Consider the following 21,237-nt stretch of genomic DNA (forward strand, 5'->3'; position numbering starts at 1 on the left):
GAAATTTACAATCTTGTGAAAATATCTGAAGATATTCCAATAAAGATGTGCCCAATTCCAAAGGATGCCAGGGAATAGAAATAAAAAATTTGAGTTGCTTTTAAATTAAGTTTTGCTCTGAGGTTCCATGGTGGAAGGATCAATCTAGAATGAATCAGAAATCTACCTGCTAGTATGTGGTCTTGGGAAATCACTTGAACTTTACCCAATTCCAAATGCAGATGAAGTTCTTTGTAATCTATGAAGCATTCTAGTAAGGAAAGTTATTAATATGTGGTCTCTGAAGACTTTGTGTTTCTCTAATCCTCAGATGAAAGAGATAGGTAGGTATGGTTGTCCTTAAAGAGAAAGGCAGCATTCCTGACATGAGTGAGGCCCACACATCCTGGTGTGAAAGCATTGGTGAACATACAGCTTTGCTTTGACACTAAATACATGTTAAGTATGTAGCCAGTTATGAGATTCTTTAATTAATGATACAATGGCTCAGAAATGCCAAACTCAGCATAACTTTCTAATAACTGGAAATGTCAGGCGAGTAATTCTGTGAAGAAACCTGATAACCTGGTAAATTTTCCCACCAGAGAATGTGTCCCCCAGGTTTTCTTTATATTGAAGGAATGTGTGATAGGTTTAATTTCATGTCTGGCCAAAAGATTAGAAGCAAGCCCTTTTTTTCTTTTTCTTTTTGTTTATAAACTGCCTAATAAAAGATAGAAGCCCCATTCTGGGAGACAGAACTTCGTACATGAATTATATCACTTTAGATCTGCCAGAGTTGGCGACTTCCCTGGTGGTCCAGTGCAGGGGGTGAGGCTAGATCCCTGGCTGGGGAACTAGGATTCCAAATGCCATGAATATGGCAAAAATAAATAAATAAATAAATAAAAATCTGCCAGTGTCATCTTGTGAAGGGTAGAGCCATGGGACTGAGGAGCCAAGGAGAATTCTTAGATATCATCTAGTTAGAAGGATGACTATTGATTATTTTCTTTAAAATCTCCAGGAAGGAAGGCCTCCATCTATTTTTCAGTTGATGCTATTGTTTCTAGCATAATTTTATTTTAGCATAATTGCTTTAGGAGTTAGCAGCTATATACTTTGCAATAAAAATTAGAAGTTTGAATTTTAGTTTTCAGGCAGTTTTGCAAATAGCAATAGGATAAACTTGGATTTATAAAGCATCCTTATTTAGGTGCAATTAAACTTGGATTTAATTCAAGTTAATTGAATTCATTAAACTTGGATTTATAAAGCATTAAACTTGGATTTATAAAGCATCCTTATTCAGGTGCAATATTCTTTTGTCTGAAGTGAACATACATTGTTGAACACACATAATATGAATCAGAATAAATAATTAGTTCATATCTTCCTGATCCATACCTTAAGCAGAAACCCCCTTCCCCATTTCTTTTCTCTCTCTTACCTGTTTTAGCCACTTTATTTTCTGCTTGTAAACCTCCCTCCTTTTTTCCCCCAAGACTCTCTTAGTTTTTTAGTTTTTTTAATATTATTATAGTGATATTCATGCATCTGTCAATTTGATTTAGTACACAGTACACAACATTTCTTCAGACAGCAATGTGACAATTCCAATAGCAGACAGCCCAGACACCAACAAAGCTTTGGAAAAGTGCCTCCTTCAGTCTTAAGGTTAAGACTTAATTTTTTTCATTATGATCTCATTTTGAGTATGTGTAAGGATTATTAAGTTAAATATTATGGTTCAGCAGACCCTTTAAGGAAAGATCAGACTTCTCTTACAACAGGAATCCTTTCTGAGGGAAAATAATTTAGCTAAATAATTTTTATTTTCTTTTGGTTATTATTTATAGAAAAATTCATTCACATGTCTAAAATATTTGCTTGTGATGTGGGAAATTTGAGGTAATTTTTCCATTATAAAACTTAGTACTGATCAGGCCACCTAATTCCAAAATTCTATGAAACTAGTAAAATTTAGGAAGAAAAGCATAAAGACTAGAAAAATAAATTCAATTTTAACACATTTAAAGCTATAATTTACTTGGTCATTTATAGTCTTTTATAACAAATGATGAGGTAGTATTTTATTGATCATAGGGGCCTGATATTCTCTATCTTCACTAAAGGTTAATCAGGAAGAAATAGGTTTGTAATAAGATATAATTGGATATTGAGAAAAGAATAAATTTCTGGACAGTGAAGGCTGTTAAATAGTATTAAAAGATCTTTAACAAAGTTTATCATCTGTTATTATTAACATTTTTATGCATTTACTGTGTGAAGGAGTTACATGCATTCTTTGTGGAATTTTAAGAAGAATGCAGTGTAATTTCTTTATTTCGAAGACTTCATGGTAGAGATAGAGATGAGTCTAGTTTGCCTGGGATAATAAAAGCAAAGCCATGCCCCTTAAAGTTCACTGCACTTAAATTTTCCTTTCAACCCTTTGACTGAAGCCCATAGTTTATGGCATGTGTAACATTTGGGATGTTTGTGTGCAGTGTAAAAGATGAAAAGTAAAAGACTGCAGAGAAATTACATTGAAGGATTTGTAAACCATGCTTAAATAAACAGGCAAAATCATTGAGCCCCATCCATTGTGAGAAGCACTCCATTTAAGCCTGCAGTCTCAGATAAGTGAACCTTTGGTAAATGCCTGAATGCCAGAACCATGTAAAGAAAGAGTAATTTGGGTGCAAAGTCAAGTAAAGTCACAACTTGTATTTATTTGATTTGAATTTATGGGCTTCCCTGGTAGCTCAGCTGGTAAAGAATCCACTTGCAATGCAGAAGACCGTGGTTTGAATTCTGGGTCGGGAAGATCCCCTGGAGAAGGGATAGGCTACCCACTACAGTATTGTTGGGCTTCCCTGGTGGCTCAGTCGGTAAAGAATCCACCAGCAGTGCAGATCTGGGTTTGATCCCTGGGTTGGGAAAATCCCCTGGAGGAGGGCGTGGCAACCCACTCTAGTATTCTTGCCTGGAGAATCCCCATGGACAGAGGAGCCTGGCAGGATACAATCCATGGGGTTGCAAAGAGTCAGACACGACAGAGCAAGTAAGCACAGCATATAAATTTGAATTTAGTGAGGCACATCTCATCAGCATATAAAAATTATCATTAAAGGTAATAGTGATAAAAATGACTTGTTAACCACAAAGATTATCATTGGAAATGTAACATTAATGGGATGTTCTTTGGCATTCTTTTATAAGTATTGGTATGATACAAAAGGCAATTATCCTACCTGAGGCAACTTACAAAACTTTGATTTTATTTTTCAAAAAATTGATAGAGCATTTTACTGATAGGAGGCAAGACAGAAAATATTATTCCAGGGAGTTAAAGATCTCTTCCATAAACAGATATATCATTTGTGTTATTAACAGTATAAATATGGGAATTACATGTCTTTTCTATAAATTAATGTTTCATAATATCCTGGGAGAAAAAAAAAAGATTTCATTTATGATCTGAAGTCACAAATATTTTGAAAGAATATGTATCAAAGAATTATATTAATCCTACATACAAATCTAATGAGAAATTTGATTTCCTTAAAGGGAGAGGTAGATCACACAAGGTAATACAGGTGCTTTATGTCAGTTGTAAAATTTTATTAGCCATGCCTGTCTGGGGGTCATGCACTGGCAAAAGATCAGATTAACTACCAAAGTAGGAGCATTGACAAGGCAGTCCTATCTAAAGTTTTCTACCCTGTTCCCTTAGCAGAAGTAATAAAAATATGTTCCAGTCTCAGTTAATTCAAAATCAGAGCGAATGAAGTCGGTAATAGTGCAGACTATGTAGCTTTTCCCTTGTTGGAGATAAAGAATTGAGGTCATTCACCAGCCACCTATAATTATCTTTCTGTAGTATCAACAAGAATTCCATTATTTTTCAACTCTTTCTTCCTCTTGTTAAATTATCTTTCTTTACATATTCTAGTGTGCAGTTATAGAATTACATTTTTGATTGACATTTGAATCTCTTTTGATTTCTTTATATTTCTGCTAAATGAATAGTGAGGCCCCAGATTGAATAGAGAATTCAAATAATTTATTTGGATTAAATTATAGAACAGTTTAGAAATCAATCAGTTCCTTTAAGGCCAAATCAAGATTACATTTATAGTATTTAGAAATTACAAATAGTTTACACACTACAGTGAGAAAAAGGATACCTTATCTGGGCAAGGACTGTCTGTCTTGATATGTCTCCTTCAGCACCAGGTTTTTTTTTTTTGTTTGTTTGTTTTTAAAGACAAAATGGCAATTAACATCTCTAAGTGTAATGAAGTTACAGTGAAAAACCTCATCTTTTCATATTTTTCCCATGAAGCAAGGGTATACTCATCCAGATTGTAAAGACTTCAGTGATTGCATTTCCGACCTCTACAATTAGAATGACTTTTAACTTGTCACATTTATTAATAATCTTACATGTTGTTATAGATTTGATTCATGTAGATCATTATCCCTACCTCTTTTTTCCTAAAATAATATTTGTATATGTCTGTGTTCATGTGTGTGTCTTGTTTTCTGACTCTGAAATGTTTATTATGCCTTAGACAGTTACCCCAGGGAGATTATGTAAAAAAGCCTGGAGATGGCGACTCTTTTTATAGCGACATTCCTCCTGGAGTCAGCACAAACTCAGCATCTAGTTCTAAGAAGAGGTCTGCTTTTCTGTCGCATTTTCAGATTTCTACCTGTTCCATCACACATTATTCCATTAGTCAGAACATTTCATTATTTTGCAGCAGGTTTGATTACTTCTTCCTTCTTTCTTGAATGTTAAAAAATAGTATCCTTTGTTCTTTGATTACTCTACTTCAAAATGCCATATGCTCAGAACCAGTGGTTTAACAAATCAGGCCAGAAAACCAAACAAAAGAAAACTAAGCAAATAACAACCCTAAGTCTATATAGAAACTCCAGGGTTTTCCAATCTTGCTCTTCTACTGCCTCAGAAACTACACATCGTATTTTATTGTATTTTAAATGGTGAGCTTTATGTCATGTTTGGTAGTCAAAGAAAAAGGTTACTGTCATGCTTCAGTAAAAGCAGTTGTTAAAATAAACTGATAATATAAATGCTGCATTGAATTTTTTTAAGTTTAAATTTATCAAAGCTAAGCTTGCTGTGAAAAAACGATTGCTTCTCTGTGAATCGTATATTTGAATATTATGATTTTGCCTTTCATTCCTGGAATGATTAATTCTAGACTTTATAATTTAGAGCTGGTTGCCAAATTAATTTAAGCATTTTTAATATTTGAGTTTTATAGCAGTCCAGATGGGGTTAATATATTATTTATATGTCTTAAACTTGAAGACTGTATTCTTGCTCTGTGGTCTTAAGGTATATAAGACCATTTAAAATTCTGCATGCTTTATAAATGCTTAATAAAATAAGCTGACAGAGAAATAAATAGAATGTTTTAGAAAATGAGACCTTCATTCACATTGAAAAAAAACTTAAATATTCCTCTGGAAAAGTTTCTTTAAAATTGTTGGTAGGGCTGTAATGTATACTTTGGGCACAGTAGTTCCTTTATAGACTGAAAAGGAAATTGCTAGTTTATTGAGAAGAAACATGATCTCTTCTGGAGTTCTAAATAAAGTAATCTGCAAAAATTCTGCAGTGGATCTCACTCTTTATAAACATCAGGAAAAATAGAAAAAAATGGAAGGAATTAGTGAGATTTGGGAACTCTGTGGAACTGTCCTCAGCGTAAAGGATTGTTTTTACTCGAATAATATTGCTTAAATCTAAAGTTAAATTATTAGTCTTTACATAAGGAGTACAATTCTATAGAAGGATGTTCAAGCATTTTATTTAATTCATTGGGTACTTTTTAGCTAAGAGAATTATCTTTTCTTAAAATCCTCATAGTATATATTTTCTTGATCAAATATTCAATTTTAAATCAAATCACATGGTAAATAAGTGTAGAAATCAATAAATTCCAGGAGAATTTCTATTGTTCTTTTGTACAAAATAGGAGTCACTCTATACTTAGCAAATGATGGTGAAAAATCTAGGGAATTACATAATAATTATGCTGAGTTCCATTTATTTTCATTCATTAGTAGAAGCTTCCTTTTAAAATAGATGTTTTTAGCAGTTAACTGGAATGATATATGGGAAAGATTTAAATTACAGCACTATTTTCTAAAGTACTTCAAGAAGAGCTTAAAATATTGATTTGAATCATTACCAGATTTTAGCAAAATCTCAATGGGTTTTGACTTTTAAACAGTTAAATATTGTACCAAATTATGTGATTCCTCCTAAGTATATGCAGTTTGTCAAAATGCTTTTCTTATGTGGTTCAAGGTAGGTGTGTAAATTTTGCTTCTTGTAGACAGTTCATTTAAAGATGGCAGGACACAAAGAGCAGAAGGGCTTAATGGTACATGGACTTTGTGAGAGAAAACTCCATGATAAACCTCTGACTCAATTCAGTGATTGGACAGTTAACCAACAGTACCATATTTGGGAGGGGGTGCATATTAGTGGAGAAAAATGCCAATTTTCAGAAAATAATTTTATTGTTTAAGAAAACCTAAATATTAGGTTTGGGTAAAGATTAATCTTTGATAAAGGTTAACCAGGTTCAACTGAGCAATTCTTATTGAAATCTCTTGGAAGTCCATGTTCTCATAATACTTGAATGGAAGCCATTGCTTTACAATTAAGAAACATCTATGGTGGGACCCCATTATAACTCTTGCTGCATGGATTATGTAACTGAAATATGTAGTGTATTTGCTCTATGTGGTTCTTGGGAATGTAATTGGCTTGCACTGTATCCTGATACTTTTCAATTACAAACTCTTGTAATGGGGTTCCATTGTATTTGACTTTTCTTAAATTGAATGTTGTGTAATTCTGCCTTCTTCATGAAGACTTCCATGTTTTCTTCATTCTTTCATTTCAGATTTTTTCTTTCTTGATTTATTTTAGTCCTCAGTAATGCTTAGAATTGTTGCTTACTGATTTCAACACATTCATTTGATTATATTTTTGAACAGTATATACACATTTTCAATTTCAGGTCAAATGGACTTTCTCATTCTTGGAGTGAAAGGATTCCAGACACAAAACATATTTCAGACATCTGTGAAAATGGACGACCTCGGAGTAACTCTTGGCAAGGTATAGGGCAGCATTCTGAACCCATCTGTCCAAATAACCTCAATTCTGTATTGTGTGGTGCCTGGTTGTAAAGACTTGTTCTTTTTCACTAGTTCTTCACCTCTTCTCCCAACAGAGAGGAGGACATTTCTTATGAGAGAATCCAGTTCTTTTTTTCTGGCTGGGAAATGACAGGATTTGGTAGCACCCGTGCGCTGGGTACATGAGAAGGCTGCACAGTGCTCTGAAGTCCTATGTTCTGGGCTGGTGCTGTTGTGAATTGCATTCACTTGAAATACAGTGTACTTAAACACACAACAATTGTTTTTTTATATTCAAATCTAGCCATAAACCATCTTTTTCAGGTAACCTGGGAGGCAACAGAAAGAAAATCAGAGGCAAAAGATTTAGACCTCGATCTAATTCAACTGAGTAAGTCTGAACCTCTAATGGAAAAAGACCCTGCAAGGTCTTGTGCAATTAGTGTGAAATGTTGATTAACCTGATCATCAAAGAACTGTAAACCATGCCTCTGGGTCTTGGTTTTGTCTTTTTAATCCTTTTATTTATTTGTTTATTTTGCTGTTTTAAAATTAACCATGGCTTTTCTCTTTTACATAGGCATCTCCGCAACTGTGCCCAAACCAATGCCCCCTGGTAGTGGGGGGTCGCACCCTCGCTGCAGGCCTTGTCCTCCAGTAACCTGCCATTGTGGTGTTTTGGTTCCGTTTGAAGGGAATTTTGATAACATTCCTTTCTTCTCATCACCCGGGGTCCAGCCATTTCAGAGGGGTCACCTTTCCTCTCCCCAATATTCACACAGCCTAGAAGCAGGGGGACGTTTCCACCGTACTAGAGCATGGGAATTGCTCGCAGTGTGAAACCACCACTCCCAGGGCTTCATGGCCATCTAAGCATTCTCTCAGACTACTGGAATATGGGTCCCTTTTAAATTTTCCTTCTGAGGACAATTAAAAGGGTATTTCCCTAAACTTGCTCTTTAACGGAATCATTGTCACTGAATGCAGCACTCTGTATTTTAAATGATAGCCACATTTTTTTTTTTAAGTCGGATGGGGTTAGCAGTTACATTTAAAGTCATTTATAATGAGGCAAACACCATACACTTTTAAAATTTCTCTCTCCACTTGAGAAAAATCAAGCAAAACCAAGCTTCTTAAAACCGTTATCTCCCATCATGGAATAAAACACATCCTTAGTTTTCTTCTGGACCTTGCCACCTGGTTTTAATTAACCATACTTTTTGGACCTACCTAATTTTTTTTGTTTTTTGGTTTTTTTTACTTATTTCTCACTGCAGTGCTAGTGATTATTCCCTGGATCTCTATTGCTTCTTCATGCCTTAATACTTTAAAAATCTGAATAGCAGATATTTGTTCACTGCTTGTCAGAAACTCATGTTAGCTTTTCCATCATATACCCTACCTTTTTCAGTCCAGGACAATAACATTGCCCTGAAATTTGGAGCTTCCTGCTGATGGTATTGTCTTGTAAGTGGCTTGTCAGTTTACTAGAGGATATGTTACCTTAGCAGCAATAAATAGGTTCCAGTGATACCATTGCATGGTCCAGAATGGCATCATAGAACTCCATCACAAATAACTAATCTGTTAGAGTTTATCTTATACATTCCCAAAGCGCTTGGATGCTCTAGGGCTCATCATGGATAAACTCTTGGAATGTTTGATTTGTTTTGCATGAGGTCACCTGGTAAGAGCTTCTTAGCTTATCTCAGTTGCTCACAAGAGTACAGGTAAAACTGCTGAATGTTCTTCAGAACTTGTGTAGCTGTGTAGTGCTTTAACAGTATTTCCTGTAACAAGGCTTTGAAAACTCCTAAGTGAACAACCACCAAATATCCAATATTGTATTAAAGCTATGAGTTTAGGACCCAAGGAATACTTGGTGTTTAGTGACATTTTCTAGCAAATCACTTATTTTTTAAAAATTATGTATCATGCAACAAATATGATACTGTAGACAGCCCTTGAGAAATCTTGCCTTTGAGATAATTATTACATTTAATAAGTCATCATAATGGAGTCATCATTATGAAGAAGAAGTATTAAGGATGCTCTCAGATTTTTCAGACTTTCAGATTTGGTTACATGACCCATATAAGCTAAATGGAACCAAGTTTGTGAAGCTGACCACTTCTCACATTCTCATATACCTTATTGTCCAGACACTATGTTTTGTTTTATTTTTCCTAAAATAAATCTTAACACATAACATATCAGGAATTATGTCAACAGTATTTTTTTAAATACTCCCCATGTTTATTAAATAATTGCAATTGTATCTGATATAACAATATCATTTGTGTGACTTATAAGAGGAGCAGTATGACCACAGACAAACATATCTTTAAAATTATTTTTTAGGTTAAGAGTTACTATCAGGTCCAGTATTTCAACATTCCCTTTAGTATTTGATCATCCCAAAGGATGATGAAACATGAGTTCGTTAAAGAAACCGTGCACCACAAATGCATACTATGCTATAAAACGTCCTTGTTTATTGTATTGTTTTTCCACTCAAAGCTTTTGCATCTTCCTCACTGTTGTACATGATGTAAAAACAAAAGGTTTTTGGCTTAGACTTTGTATTATATATTGTGTTTTTACAGGAGGGAGCCCCAAGCACCTGAGCCTGGGCACTCCCTCGCCCAGACAGTCCCATCCCAAGGCATAAGCTCAGGGGGCTCTGACAGCCCCCAGACAGGGAGTCTGGATCACAGGTCAGTCTCCACCTGCCCCTTTATTCTGGGCTGCCACTTAATCTCCCTCCAAGTCCCTTCCTTGGCTGAGAGCAGAGTCACTTGATCTCTGACTGACCCCCAACGTCTGCTCGGAGGTGCTCCTGGTCCAGCCAGCACCGGCTAATTTTCCTCTGCCTTTCCATTCTGGAGAACACAAAGGGCTCTCCTATCCTGTTGAACGCTATTTTTTTTTTTTTTTTTTTTTTGCATGTTGCGCTACAAGCCAAGTCAAGCCACGTAGGCAGATGCATCGCAATTTGATGAAATCTCATCACTCTAGCCAGCACGACCTAGAGATTATTAGGAGGCCCACTGTGAAGACAGTTTCACAGGCACATCCCCAGAGGGAACCTCGATTGAGAGCTCTCTTCAGTGACCTAGCGTGAAGTGATCACAGCTTTCTGAGATGCTCCCTGACACGGAGAGAAAGGCCTGCCTCTGTGCAAGTCAGGCCACATGGCTGTAGGTTTCCTGGGACAGCCTCGGCTGCTCCTTGGAGCTTCTAAGATTGACAGTGAAGGGAACACATGTCTCCTCCTGGAAGTGGCCGGCTGCCTGTGGGTGACAGTTTGCTGTGCGGCTATGTTTCACCTGGTAACAGCTGCATGGGCTTTTTCTATAGTTTTCCCCAGGCCAGAGCATTCACTAGCCTTTATGTGTGGCTGCACTTGCTTTTTGACTTTTTTCTTTTTGTTCAGAGTCTTAGTGGAAATCTTTATGCAAGTTTTAATTGGCTATCTCTGTCAAAAGCACAAGTTGGCAATGATTGTGGCTAAAGGCAAAAAGAAGTGTGAGTTGTGCCCAAGTCGGACACTATCTTAGCAAAAATGGTCTTGTAAGCATGAAAAGCAAGCAAACCCTTCCCTTAGGAGGGAACTGGTGATGTTATTTTGTAGTGTACATTGGTTATAACTAAAAAGGAAAGGGAAACTTGAGGGAAAGCACTATGGAAATATAATCTAATATTGTTTATATAACTGTGGAAATGTATCTTGATTTAAATGTATCTACAAAAAAAAAAAAACTGAATATGGAGGCAAGAAGCAAACTTTAACCACAAAAAAAGCAGTATATTTTATAATTTCTCCTGGTTTGTTTTGAAATAACTTTAAACATTTTACTGAGTTTAAATCTTCATTGTCTATGGTATCTCTGGAAGTTACCTTTTAAATGAGACATCTCAGTGTAAAATTTCCAAATTCTTCTGTGACTGAATTTGTTGCATCTTTATGTATTTGACAAGGGCATATTCTAAGAGGATGTGTCTTTGCTTGGCTCCCAGGGTAAAAATCAAAAGAAACTCTGGAAAAAAATATAAAAACTCTTGTACTCATAATTTTACTGCCTTTAACATCTTCCTTTGTGCAATATTCTGATGGAGACTTTGTCAGATCCACCAGGAAAATGTTAGCTAAGGTCATTATTATCCTCTGGCAGTCACTCACCCAGTGATCAGTTACTCAGGAGGCGACTTCTGAGACATTTCCTACTGGAAACGTGAATATGAAGTGCACAGAGGGGAGGAAGGATGGAATGGTAGCTGCACCTAAGTTGCCAAACCCAGCTCAAGATCATGGAGGCCTACTGGGACCATACTGTGTGCTGGGGCTCCAGGATCAGAAGAGTGGGACCCTTTCTGCTCATTATAGAGCCAGCTGGATCACCTTTCTCCTAAACTCCAGCTTGAGATCTGCTCTCAGGAATGAGACAGAAGCCATGTAAAATCTTTCCTTTCATACGGGAAAGAGAGCTTGGCTTCTTTTAATTCTTCTTGGGATGTTATATTCTGAAACACCAGGTTGGAATTGCAGCCATCTGAATATTTTCAAAAAGGCCCGTTATCATTTGAAAGCCAAGGAGAAAAATGAGTGGTGGCCTGGAAAAAGCCTTTGGAGGTGGGTGAAGGGGGCTGCTGACATTACTCTGAAAGAGAGTTTCTGATTCACTTTGGGAAACCACTGGAAAGGCTTTCCCTGAAAGGTTGAATATATGCTAGAATGCCTTGAGCCTTCTTGTAGCCGAGTTAATTGTCATGGTGTTGTACAGACTCCCTCATAATCACCCAGCATCCATCCTGGTTTATTTGCCATAGTCACTTGCATTTAGAGGGTGAAGAACATCCTTGCTAAGCTTGTGCTGTGTATTTTCAGATTTTCTATCTTGTTCTGCTTTCTTTGTTCCTTCCATTGCTTTCTGCAGGTATTTAAACCCATGGTTCAAAAGAGACTATAATGTAGCTAAGTGGGTAGAAGATGTGAATAAAAACACTGAAGGACCATACTTTAGGTATTTTATAAATTAATTTTATATCCTTTTCAAACTCTCCCAGCACATACAAATACTGTTGTGTGACTGGTTTTCTATCTTGTATCTCCCAATACAAGTTCCCATAGGTGGAAAAGGTTCTTGTTTATTTGCTGCCTTTTGACCTCTGTTTTTGGCTTCATGAGCAAGTCTAGTTCTTTTTCTGAATGTTTCAAATGAACATATTTGAAAGGGTTGCCATTTAGTGCATGTCCCTATCACCATCTTGAGCTTTTTAGTAGCTTTCTCTTCATGTTATGCTATGTAGTGTTCTATGGGCATGAAGCATACTTTCCACTAATAAAGAAGCACTATTAACCTGAACAATTTAATTTCTAGAACCTAGCAGTTTCACAATGCATTTTTCCTACTTAACTGCCTTAAGAGTGCATAGTACATACAAAAACTCAAGGAAAAACATGAAAAGTAATGAAATGAAATGTAGTGGAATTTTACTTTCAGTAAAAACAATTATTTGATGGAACTTGAAAATTGTCGAGATACTGTTGACCACAAGAGAGAGTATGGAATGAGATGAGGCTTTGTTTGTTCAGTACAGCCATTTGCTACTAGAGAAGAGCTGTGCTGAGAAGGGTTTTAAAGATTCTCAAAAAAAGCCTCTAAGGAAATTTTTATTCCAGTAAGAATATTGTTGTTTAACCCTTCAGGTAGAACCAGGAAAAAGGTCAGAAACACGATCTTGATTCACAGAAAAGCAGACAGAGTATTCCTTTATATTGGAAACTAGCAAATTTACTCAATTCACTGCAGCTCAGTTAACGTTAGAGGTCAGCGAGAATTTCCAAGAGCTCCTAATGGCATTTTTTCTCTTTACAATATCAAACTGATTTCCTGGATGTAAACATATGCTTTAAATCTGACAACTTGGTGGACAACTAATGTAGAGAAGCAATATAGACTCAATTACTATCTCTTCAGAGCATAACTTCAGCAGTTAGCTTTCAGATTCCTTATTGCCGTGACTTGGGTCAGCATTGATCAGATATCAAAATATGTGTGTTTTCAACTCTCAGCACCCATAAAAGGTGGACTTTCTCTTCCAGTGTACCATTTAGTTTAGACACGTATAGTTTGAGAAAATGATTAGACCAACCTGCATTTTAATTTGATCCATACATTTGCATATAACTCAAGGAAAGCATAACCCTGCTTGCTCACAAAAATATCTCCTGCTTTTATACCCCATCTTCCCCCTTCTTCCCTGCCCCTCTGCTACTACCACTTTTGCACTGAACTTCATACACATACACTCACATTCAAACATCCCACCTCACCTGTAGCTCCCCAGATGGCCAGCGTCAGGAAGACAGGTAAGATGCTTTTGAATGTTATTTGGAATCTTGGCTCACCTGCGGTCCTATTTCTCCTTTCTATTTTCCTCAGGCTTGTGGGCAGATTATAATTTGTATTAGCCATGGAACCAAAACACAGTAACACAGTGACTTTGGTCCCATATGGGGTAGGGCTTACATTACCTAAATGGACTTAGCATTTTTGTAACAGTGATTTGTGAAATGGTACTCCGGAAGAGTTGATTCACCTCCCCTGGGTGAGCTGAGTAGTTTATGTGGCTCCCAGAGCAGAGTTCACATTTCTTAAAATCAGCACCCAGGTCTGCCCAGAAGCTGCATGAATAAATGCAATTTGGATGGGGGAATGCTTCAGCTTCCCCCGTTGCACGTGCAAAGCTGCAAGGGCAATGGTAGAGGGTTCCTTTATCTCCTCTCGTGGTGAGACGTTGGTCCCTACAGTGGATAGTCATATGAAGAATTCCTTATTAAATACATATGTGTGTTTAAAAGCTAGATAAAATTTAGTGGAGGGTTATAAGTTAACTGTCACTTGGGGGTTAATAAGGGTTATGCCTGTAAGACCTGAAAGTCAACACAGGATTTTTGTGGAGGTGATAAATAATTGAGATGGTCCAGGGCTTAGAACACGTGATACTAATACAACAGAGTGAATTTCATCCACTGTCCATCCACACCAAGCCTCACATAGGAGACCCAAAGGCTTATGCTTTGCCAACCCTATGCTTAAGCTCAGGTCTGCTTCGTCTGCCGCCAGGTCATTCAGGGTTACCTGCCAAAACCACCAATGAGGGCAAAGGTCACTTTATTAATCACCCATGTGGTGTGGGGTTTGTGGCATCCTTATCAAAATGCAATGGGGACTCTGACTACAGCAAACTTGTCCAAAAGACAGTCCAGCATTGAAAAAAGAAAAATGGTATCTATGTCACTCTAAAGAGCAAAGCCAATGCAGGAAGATTTTGAGTGATCAGACTGCCTTGCTTGGGCTTCCTTACCCAGTTCTTATATGACAGTATTTGTTCAAATTGTTGTCAGTATATATTCAGATCATCACAAAGGAGCAGGTGAGGTCACAGTGAGCGCATTATCTTTTCACAGCTAGATCCTGGGAGCAGTTCTGCTGGTGACAGTGCTTTACCAGCTCTTGGAAGGTTTCCTAGTATTGTGTATTACTCACTTGATTACTCACTTCACCCGTGGTTTGTTAGTTCTTTTCCATGATCTTGTGGAAATGTAATAACTCTGGAGAGAAACTAGTGATAATAACTGTCATGTATTGGGTGCCTGCATTGTTCCTTTATTTCTTGCAACATCATGAGATGTAGGCATTCTTATTTCCTTTCTGTGTATGGAGAACATCGAGGCAGAAGAGTAACTCGAGGTAACATAGCTAGTAAGTGTCAGAACCCAAATTACAAGCCTGGCTCTGACTCCGACATCTGTTCCTTTTCCATCAGACTACTATAACATTTGCATATGAACACAGCCAAGTGAATTAAGAGGTGGGCATTTGTCTCACGTGTGTGTGACTGGTTTTTGCCTGTTCTGAGGGACAGAAGTGAACCAAGATTGGCCTTGTCTGTGGACAGAGGGCAAACCCAGAAGGTCTGATGTAGCCCCCAAATACTCCACAATCCATCTGCACATGGACATACCTTCACTGTGTAATTCTTAATGGCACCTGTTATGATTATGGGTTATTATGATTTTTAAAAATGCCGTAATGATAATGGTTAGCATTTGTCCGGAGTTTACTTTGTAAAGTGAATGAGCTGGGTCAGTACTTGGTTTTCTGTGAAAGCCAGATTGGAACCACCAGGCAAGTAGCCAGGTTCAGAAAAGTGCCCAGAGGCGGTTTTGAAGAAACATCTTTCTTAGATATTTGTGAAAATTTTGAAGTTTGTTTTCATTTTCCCTAAACTAATCTACCTTACCTTGTTCTCTGCTCTTATTCTGACTCCTGCTCTGGTGCTCTGCATCCCCCAAGATAGTCCCCTGATGCTGTCACACACCCCTCGATCCTAGACCTGAGCCCCTCACCTCTGCTAAACTGGGCTGCTTGGTTTCTCTGCCTGTTAGGGTCCAAGTGTCAGTTAAACTGGTGTGTTAATGAGAGGAGTAGTAAATGTGCAATTTCTTTGAGGTTCTGGAGGATACCTCTTTGTTTTTAACTCATTGTTGGCTTTGGCCAGGGAGATATTTGAGGGGGAAGCTGGACTTCCAGCATCCTCATTGGAATGGCCCTGTGTGTATACAAAGCTGGTCACTTGGAACCATGACCAAGTGAATGGCTGGCATGACTTTGAAGCTAGAAGCCAATACCCCATGCTATGGACACACATGCACACAGCAACATGTTAAAAAGATGACTGAGTTTGTATGATCCCCTAAAGTAAACGAGATTTAGTTGTTTGTGTCCCTGACTCTTTTTTCTGAACTTGGATGTCTTATCAGTAGTGATTAGGCTAAAAATCTGAACTCAGTTTAATATCCCTAATTTTAGAAGGATGTATTTAAATATTTAATACAAATGTATATGCTCATTTTGAACATACTGAATTTGTTTCCTAAATATCACAGTCCTATTTGAAATGATTTCCTAAAATTGAAAAAAAAAACCACAAATATTAATTTCTGAGTTAGAAAAAGATGCAGTAGTACATTGCTTTAATAATACTTTAGAGGATTTGAAGTATTTATATATTCTTAGTTCCACCCATCTTCTCTTCAGTGGAGGGCTTTAATACAAGAGACATCAAAGAGTTGCAGTATTCTGACAGTTCACATGAAGGACCATTTGGTCCCGGACATTTTCCAAAAATAGAGGAAACAGTAGGAATTACAGATTAAAAGTAAACTGAGTCATTCTTGATTCTTAAAATTAAATCAAATCTCAGGATTTGTGGGAAAAATTATTTTCAAACCTTAACTTGAATTCAGTGTCCATAAAATAGAAACTGACTCGAAAACTACAGCAAAACCAGAGCAAAGAATAATCTGTGGATAGGAATGAAAATTTAGAATCAGGGAGGAGAAGATATCTTTATTTGGTGCAGGCAGTACAGTCAAGCAGAGAAGGCAATGGCACCCCACTCCAGTACTTGTGCCTGGAAAATCCCATGGATGGAGGAGCCTGGTAGGCTACAGTCCCTGGGGTCACTAAGTCAGACACGACTGAGCGACTTCACTTTCACTTTTAACTTTCATGCATTGGAGAAGGAAATGGCAACCCACTCCAGTGTTCTTGCCTGGAGAATCCCAGGGACGGGGGAGCCTGGTGGGCTGCCGTCTATGGGGTCGCACAGAGTCGGACACGACTGAAGCGACTTAGCAGCAGCAGCGACAGTACAGTCAGGTGATTTCCCTCTACCCGAGGTTACCCCACCACCGACACTCACAGGCTGAATCAGCCACTCACAGCAGGTGAGATGCACCCACTGGAACGAGTCCCAGGTGCTCCAGCACGGAGGTGTACCCACTTCAGTGATGTGGGCCATTACCACCTTGCACCAGGAATTGAGGAGTCATGAATATGTAGTGGTAACATTCGTGAAATGGGTAGCTACGGCTAAATGATCATGCCTATTTTTCGTTGACACAGTGTAAGTTCTTCATTTTCAGCTGGGTTTTTTTTTTCACTTTAAAGACAAGATAGCAGATATGGGCTTTTCCAGTGTGCTTTGCTTAGTCACAGATATTACCACTGTACATGCTGAATAAAACAAGAGCAGTATAATACACCAAGAGGTCATGCAAATTTTTCATGGGGAATATCTCCGTGATGAGAACACATGTTAACCAAATAAGAAGAGTTTTTGTTGTTGTGTTTCAAAAATTCCAGTCATTAAAGTGTTGCCACCTCATCGACATGACAAGTATACCCTACATGAGTTATCAAGATCTATGTCCATGGCTTAGAATCCTCCCCTATACAACTATGATGATTGTAGGGACTAATCAGACCATTTTTGTATGTTCTCATCAGACTCTTTGTTTGGCTGGAACTTTGCACTCCTTACCGCTTGCATGTTTACTAATTTGTTATTAAAACCCTCGTATTTGCCTTTGTTCTGTCACAACTAACACACGGGCCTCTGAATGCATGAGTTTTGTATAAACTGGTGTGTGACTTAGTAACTAATAAATGTATCAATTGCATCATATTTTAAGATCTTAAAAACACAATTGGAATTACTGTACTAAATTTTTTTACATTAAGTCATAAAATAAGACAGACTATTAATATGCTGTACACTTAATTTACCATTATGAGCTCTTAGAATATTTTTAATCTCTTCTTCATTTTAACTTTTTAAAATTCTGTTAAAAAAAAAAAACCCTCATTATTGACTTTCTAGCTGAAAGGTATGATTCTGTGTGTGAACATTTAAATAATCCATTGCAGTTGTGAAATTAGGAAGATAAACTCTAGCTAGCATTCCAGCGTTGTGAATGACAGAGTAGATCCCAGTAGTTAAATCTTTGCAGTAGTGCCTATGAAAGTAGAAATTAGAGGGTTCTTTCTGAACCCACTTTTCAGAATTTGAAAAGATTTTAGGCAATTACATAATATGTATCTCATGTGTTCTCAACGTCTCAGGACTTTATCTCCTGCCAAGTCTCCTTCTTCGTCAACTGGGTCTATTGCTTCCAGCAGAAAATACCCTTATCCAATGCCTCCCCTTCCTGATGAGGACAAGAAAGTGAACCGACCAAGTGCCAGGGTATGTGAGAGCTTCTGCCATCCACATATTGACACCCTCAGTCATTATCATTTATTTGTGAGTTGATATTTTAAAAGAGAGAGCCATTTTTTGCTTTTCTGTTTGTAAGAACATGAAAAAAATTGAGTTTGAAAAAATAGTTCTTGGGGCTTTTGGGCCCAAATTTGTTTCATTACTGATGAATTTAGAAGTATTGGGCATGTATGAATCATTCACTTCTTTTTATTTGTGTCTTTTGTTATTCATCAAAGTTAATATATTACACTCTGGAATAGATAAAACAGAGACTGTATTTTGTTTTATCAGTTTTTTCATATACCTGGAAATTTCTAGAGATTAAGTAAACCAACCTTATTTCAATGCACAGTTTGCTTACTTAGACTTCTCACTGGCAAATAACACCCAACAAGATTTAAGGACTAGGAACCCATAACAGGAAATCAGATCAGTGTCTTGGGAATGGGGGTGGAATTTAGATGCAAGGAAAGGAGCCTTGAAAATCTGTAAGATTAATAGTATAACAAAGAATATAGTGAAATTTAGCAAACTTTTATTTAAAAAATTAAAAACATATTTGGAGTTTACTATTTTTATAAAAATATAATTCACCAGAAGTTTCATATAAACACCAAGTCCTCTTAGTCTCACAACATTCCCAAGAACACTTCCATTGTGCAAAATGTGAGATATAGTTGAGTCTAGAGAGGCAGACAAGCCCTCAGAGACTAATGTGAAAGAAATAACTAAAGAATAATTACCTTTATTGACATGCAGGCTCTGTTGTGGTTAGTTATGTTGTAACTTTGATCTCAGAAATAATTTTGAGATTAAATAAAATTAAAATGAAGCTTTAAAAGCCTGGACAGATTTATCTGCTAGTGGGTCCCAGGTTCTTAGGCTTTTTGGTTTTGAAAGATATTTCAGAGCCTCTTAGATTCTGAACTTAAATCATAGGGTTCAAGGTAAACATGGATCATTTGAATTTTAACTTGATCAACTCAGAATCAGTAAGAAAACATATCTTGTTAAGTGATTAGATCACTATAATCAAAAAGACTTTAAAAACCATAAGTGGTGTTTTACTAACCATACAAAAAATTACCTACATATGTTAAGATGGGAAATGGTAAAAGATGGAAAGAAAAAAGATATCTCAGATTCTCATCACTCAGCTTTCTGTCCCTTAAAAAAAAAAAAAAAAAGAGTTGTGAGTAGGCATCTAGTCGTTGGTGACATAAATATATGGTAATGAAACCTTAGGTGATATTATTCCTTCCCTCCTCAGGGAGTTGTTGAAGTAGAACACCCCACATTTTCTCCGTGGTAAACTGTCTACGTTGTTGTTTCTTTTATCTAGTTGGGGACATTCACTCACCTGTTGTCATGCTAGGGTGTGGGTTTTTGCATATGAGAGCCCATGGAAATGACATCCCCCTTCACAAGAAATGGCTGGCCCATGGCCTTATCTCTAGGCTGAATGGGGTGGCTGTGAAGATTGTAGCCTTGGGGACATTGTGTGAAAGGTCTGCTTGGTTCCATCCATTGTGGAATGGCCACATGATCATGTAGCAGATTCCTACAGTATAGGCAACTCCTGTCTCTGGAATGTTTTCGTGGGCTGTGGACAATGTAAAAAGCAGATCTGCCTGTCAGCAACCACTTCGTTACAGCCATCCAGATACAGTCAAGGTCATGCCCATTCCTAAAAGCGATGGCTTAGCAATTCTTTGCTCCTCTTTCCTCACTGGATTAATCGTGGCCTTCAGGTTTCCCCAGTGTCTTTCCTTTGCTCTTCTCTGCTTTATGTGAGCTGTAACTTAATGGTTAATCTTTTTAACCATTTGTGAAGAAACTGGGCTCACTGAAGCCGAAGTCTGAACTCTTTTCTACTTTGCACCATTATCTGGGCATCGATCGAGATCTTCTCTCCCTCAGATGCCCTGCAGACCTCCTGGTTAACCATTCATTATAACTTGTCTCCATCAACAGGTGTCATCCATAGCAGAGAGCCTCACAGTTGGGAGATTTGGTGTCTTTTTTTTTTTAATGGAAAGGACATATAAAGCAGACCTCAAACAGATAACAGAATATTTCCATGAAGAGCCAAGAGAACATATGAAGAAAATCTGTAGAGAAACTCCCACTTAGCCCCTTAGCTGTTTCTCTTCCTCCCCGACTCAGAAACCCATTAGGTATCCTACTATGATATGCCCCAGATCTCCTGTAAAAATGGAATTTGCATGGAAGTTGGATTCAGCCTATATCACTCTGGTCTTAGCTTTCTTTATTCACGTCCATAATAATTATGCCCAGATCATATTGCCTGGAAACATATTTTATCAGCTTGATTTCTTTTTTCTTTTTTTAAAATTGGTCTTCCTTCTCTAGTGAACTGAATGGCACTTCCCTTTGATCATGCCAAGCTTGTTTTCAGTCCATTAAGGCAATTACCGAACATTTTAGAAATTAGATATGAATAGGGCTGCTGTAAAGAAATGGTGGCAGAGGCCAGGAGAGGAGAGAGATGAGGGAATTAGGGAACTGACATCCTGCCCTGGATGCCTTGTTCTACTCTGATGTGTCAGCTCCTGAGAGCGGCTATTGTTTAGGGGATAGCAATGGATTTGGAGCGTGTGTAGCTGACCACAGGCCTAGGGCAATGATTTTTAAGAGGGCAGTGGTGGTACTAATGGGCTCACACTTTCCTAAGGCCAATAGTTCTCAGCTTTGACTGTACAGAATTGTCTGAAAGACTTTTAAAAATATGCTGATGCCTGAGTTTCACCCAGAGCGATTTTGATTTAGTTGATCCGGTGTGCTGTCTATGCTATGGAATTTTCAGAACGTCCCCAGATCAATGAAATGTACAGCAGGGTTGAGAACTACTGTTCTAGATGATTGTATCAAGGGATCTTGGGGAAAACAAGCGTACATGTAGTTTTAAAAAATAATATTTTGAAT

At 37.5% G+C, this 21,237-nt stretch overlaps 1 protein-coding gene across 14 annotated transcripts in view; it reads left to right on the forward strand.

The window, feature by feature from the left end:
* ADAM22 (ADAM metallopeptidase domain 22) overlaps positions 1–21,237 on the forward strand; it is a 225,008-nt gene that overhangs the window by 196,587 nt on the left and 7,184 nt on the right. For 2 of the 14 annotated variants that reach the window (XM_043463394.1, XM_043463396.1), the window contains 5 exons: positions 7,053–7,153; positions 7,498–7,564; positions 9,783–9,893; positions 12,114–12,200; positions 18,153–18,276. In XM_043463394.1, coding sequence (XP_043319329.1) covers positions 7,053–7,153; positions 7,498–7,564; positions 9,783–9,893; positions 12,114–12,200; positions 18,153–18,276 — 490 coding nt within the window. Of the gene's footprint in view, positions 1–4,559; positions 4,755–7,052; positions 7,154–7,497; positions 7,569–9,782; positions 9,894–12,113; positions 12,201–18,152; positions 18,277–21,237 lie in introns of those variants that run through there. The other 12 variants (XM_043463400.1, XM_043463401.1, XM_043463389.1 and 9 more) reach the window with 11 other exon arrangements.

Source organism: Cervus canadensis, chromosome 3, assembly GCF_019320065.1.
Source record: "Cervus canadensis isolate Bull #8, Minnesota chromosome 3, ASM1932006v1, whole genome shotgun sequence".
Classification (NCBI taxonomy): domain Eukaryota; kingdom Metazoa; phylum Chordata; class Mammalia; order Artiodactyla; family Cervidae; genus Cervus; species Cervus canadensis.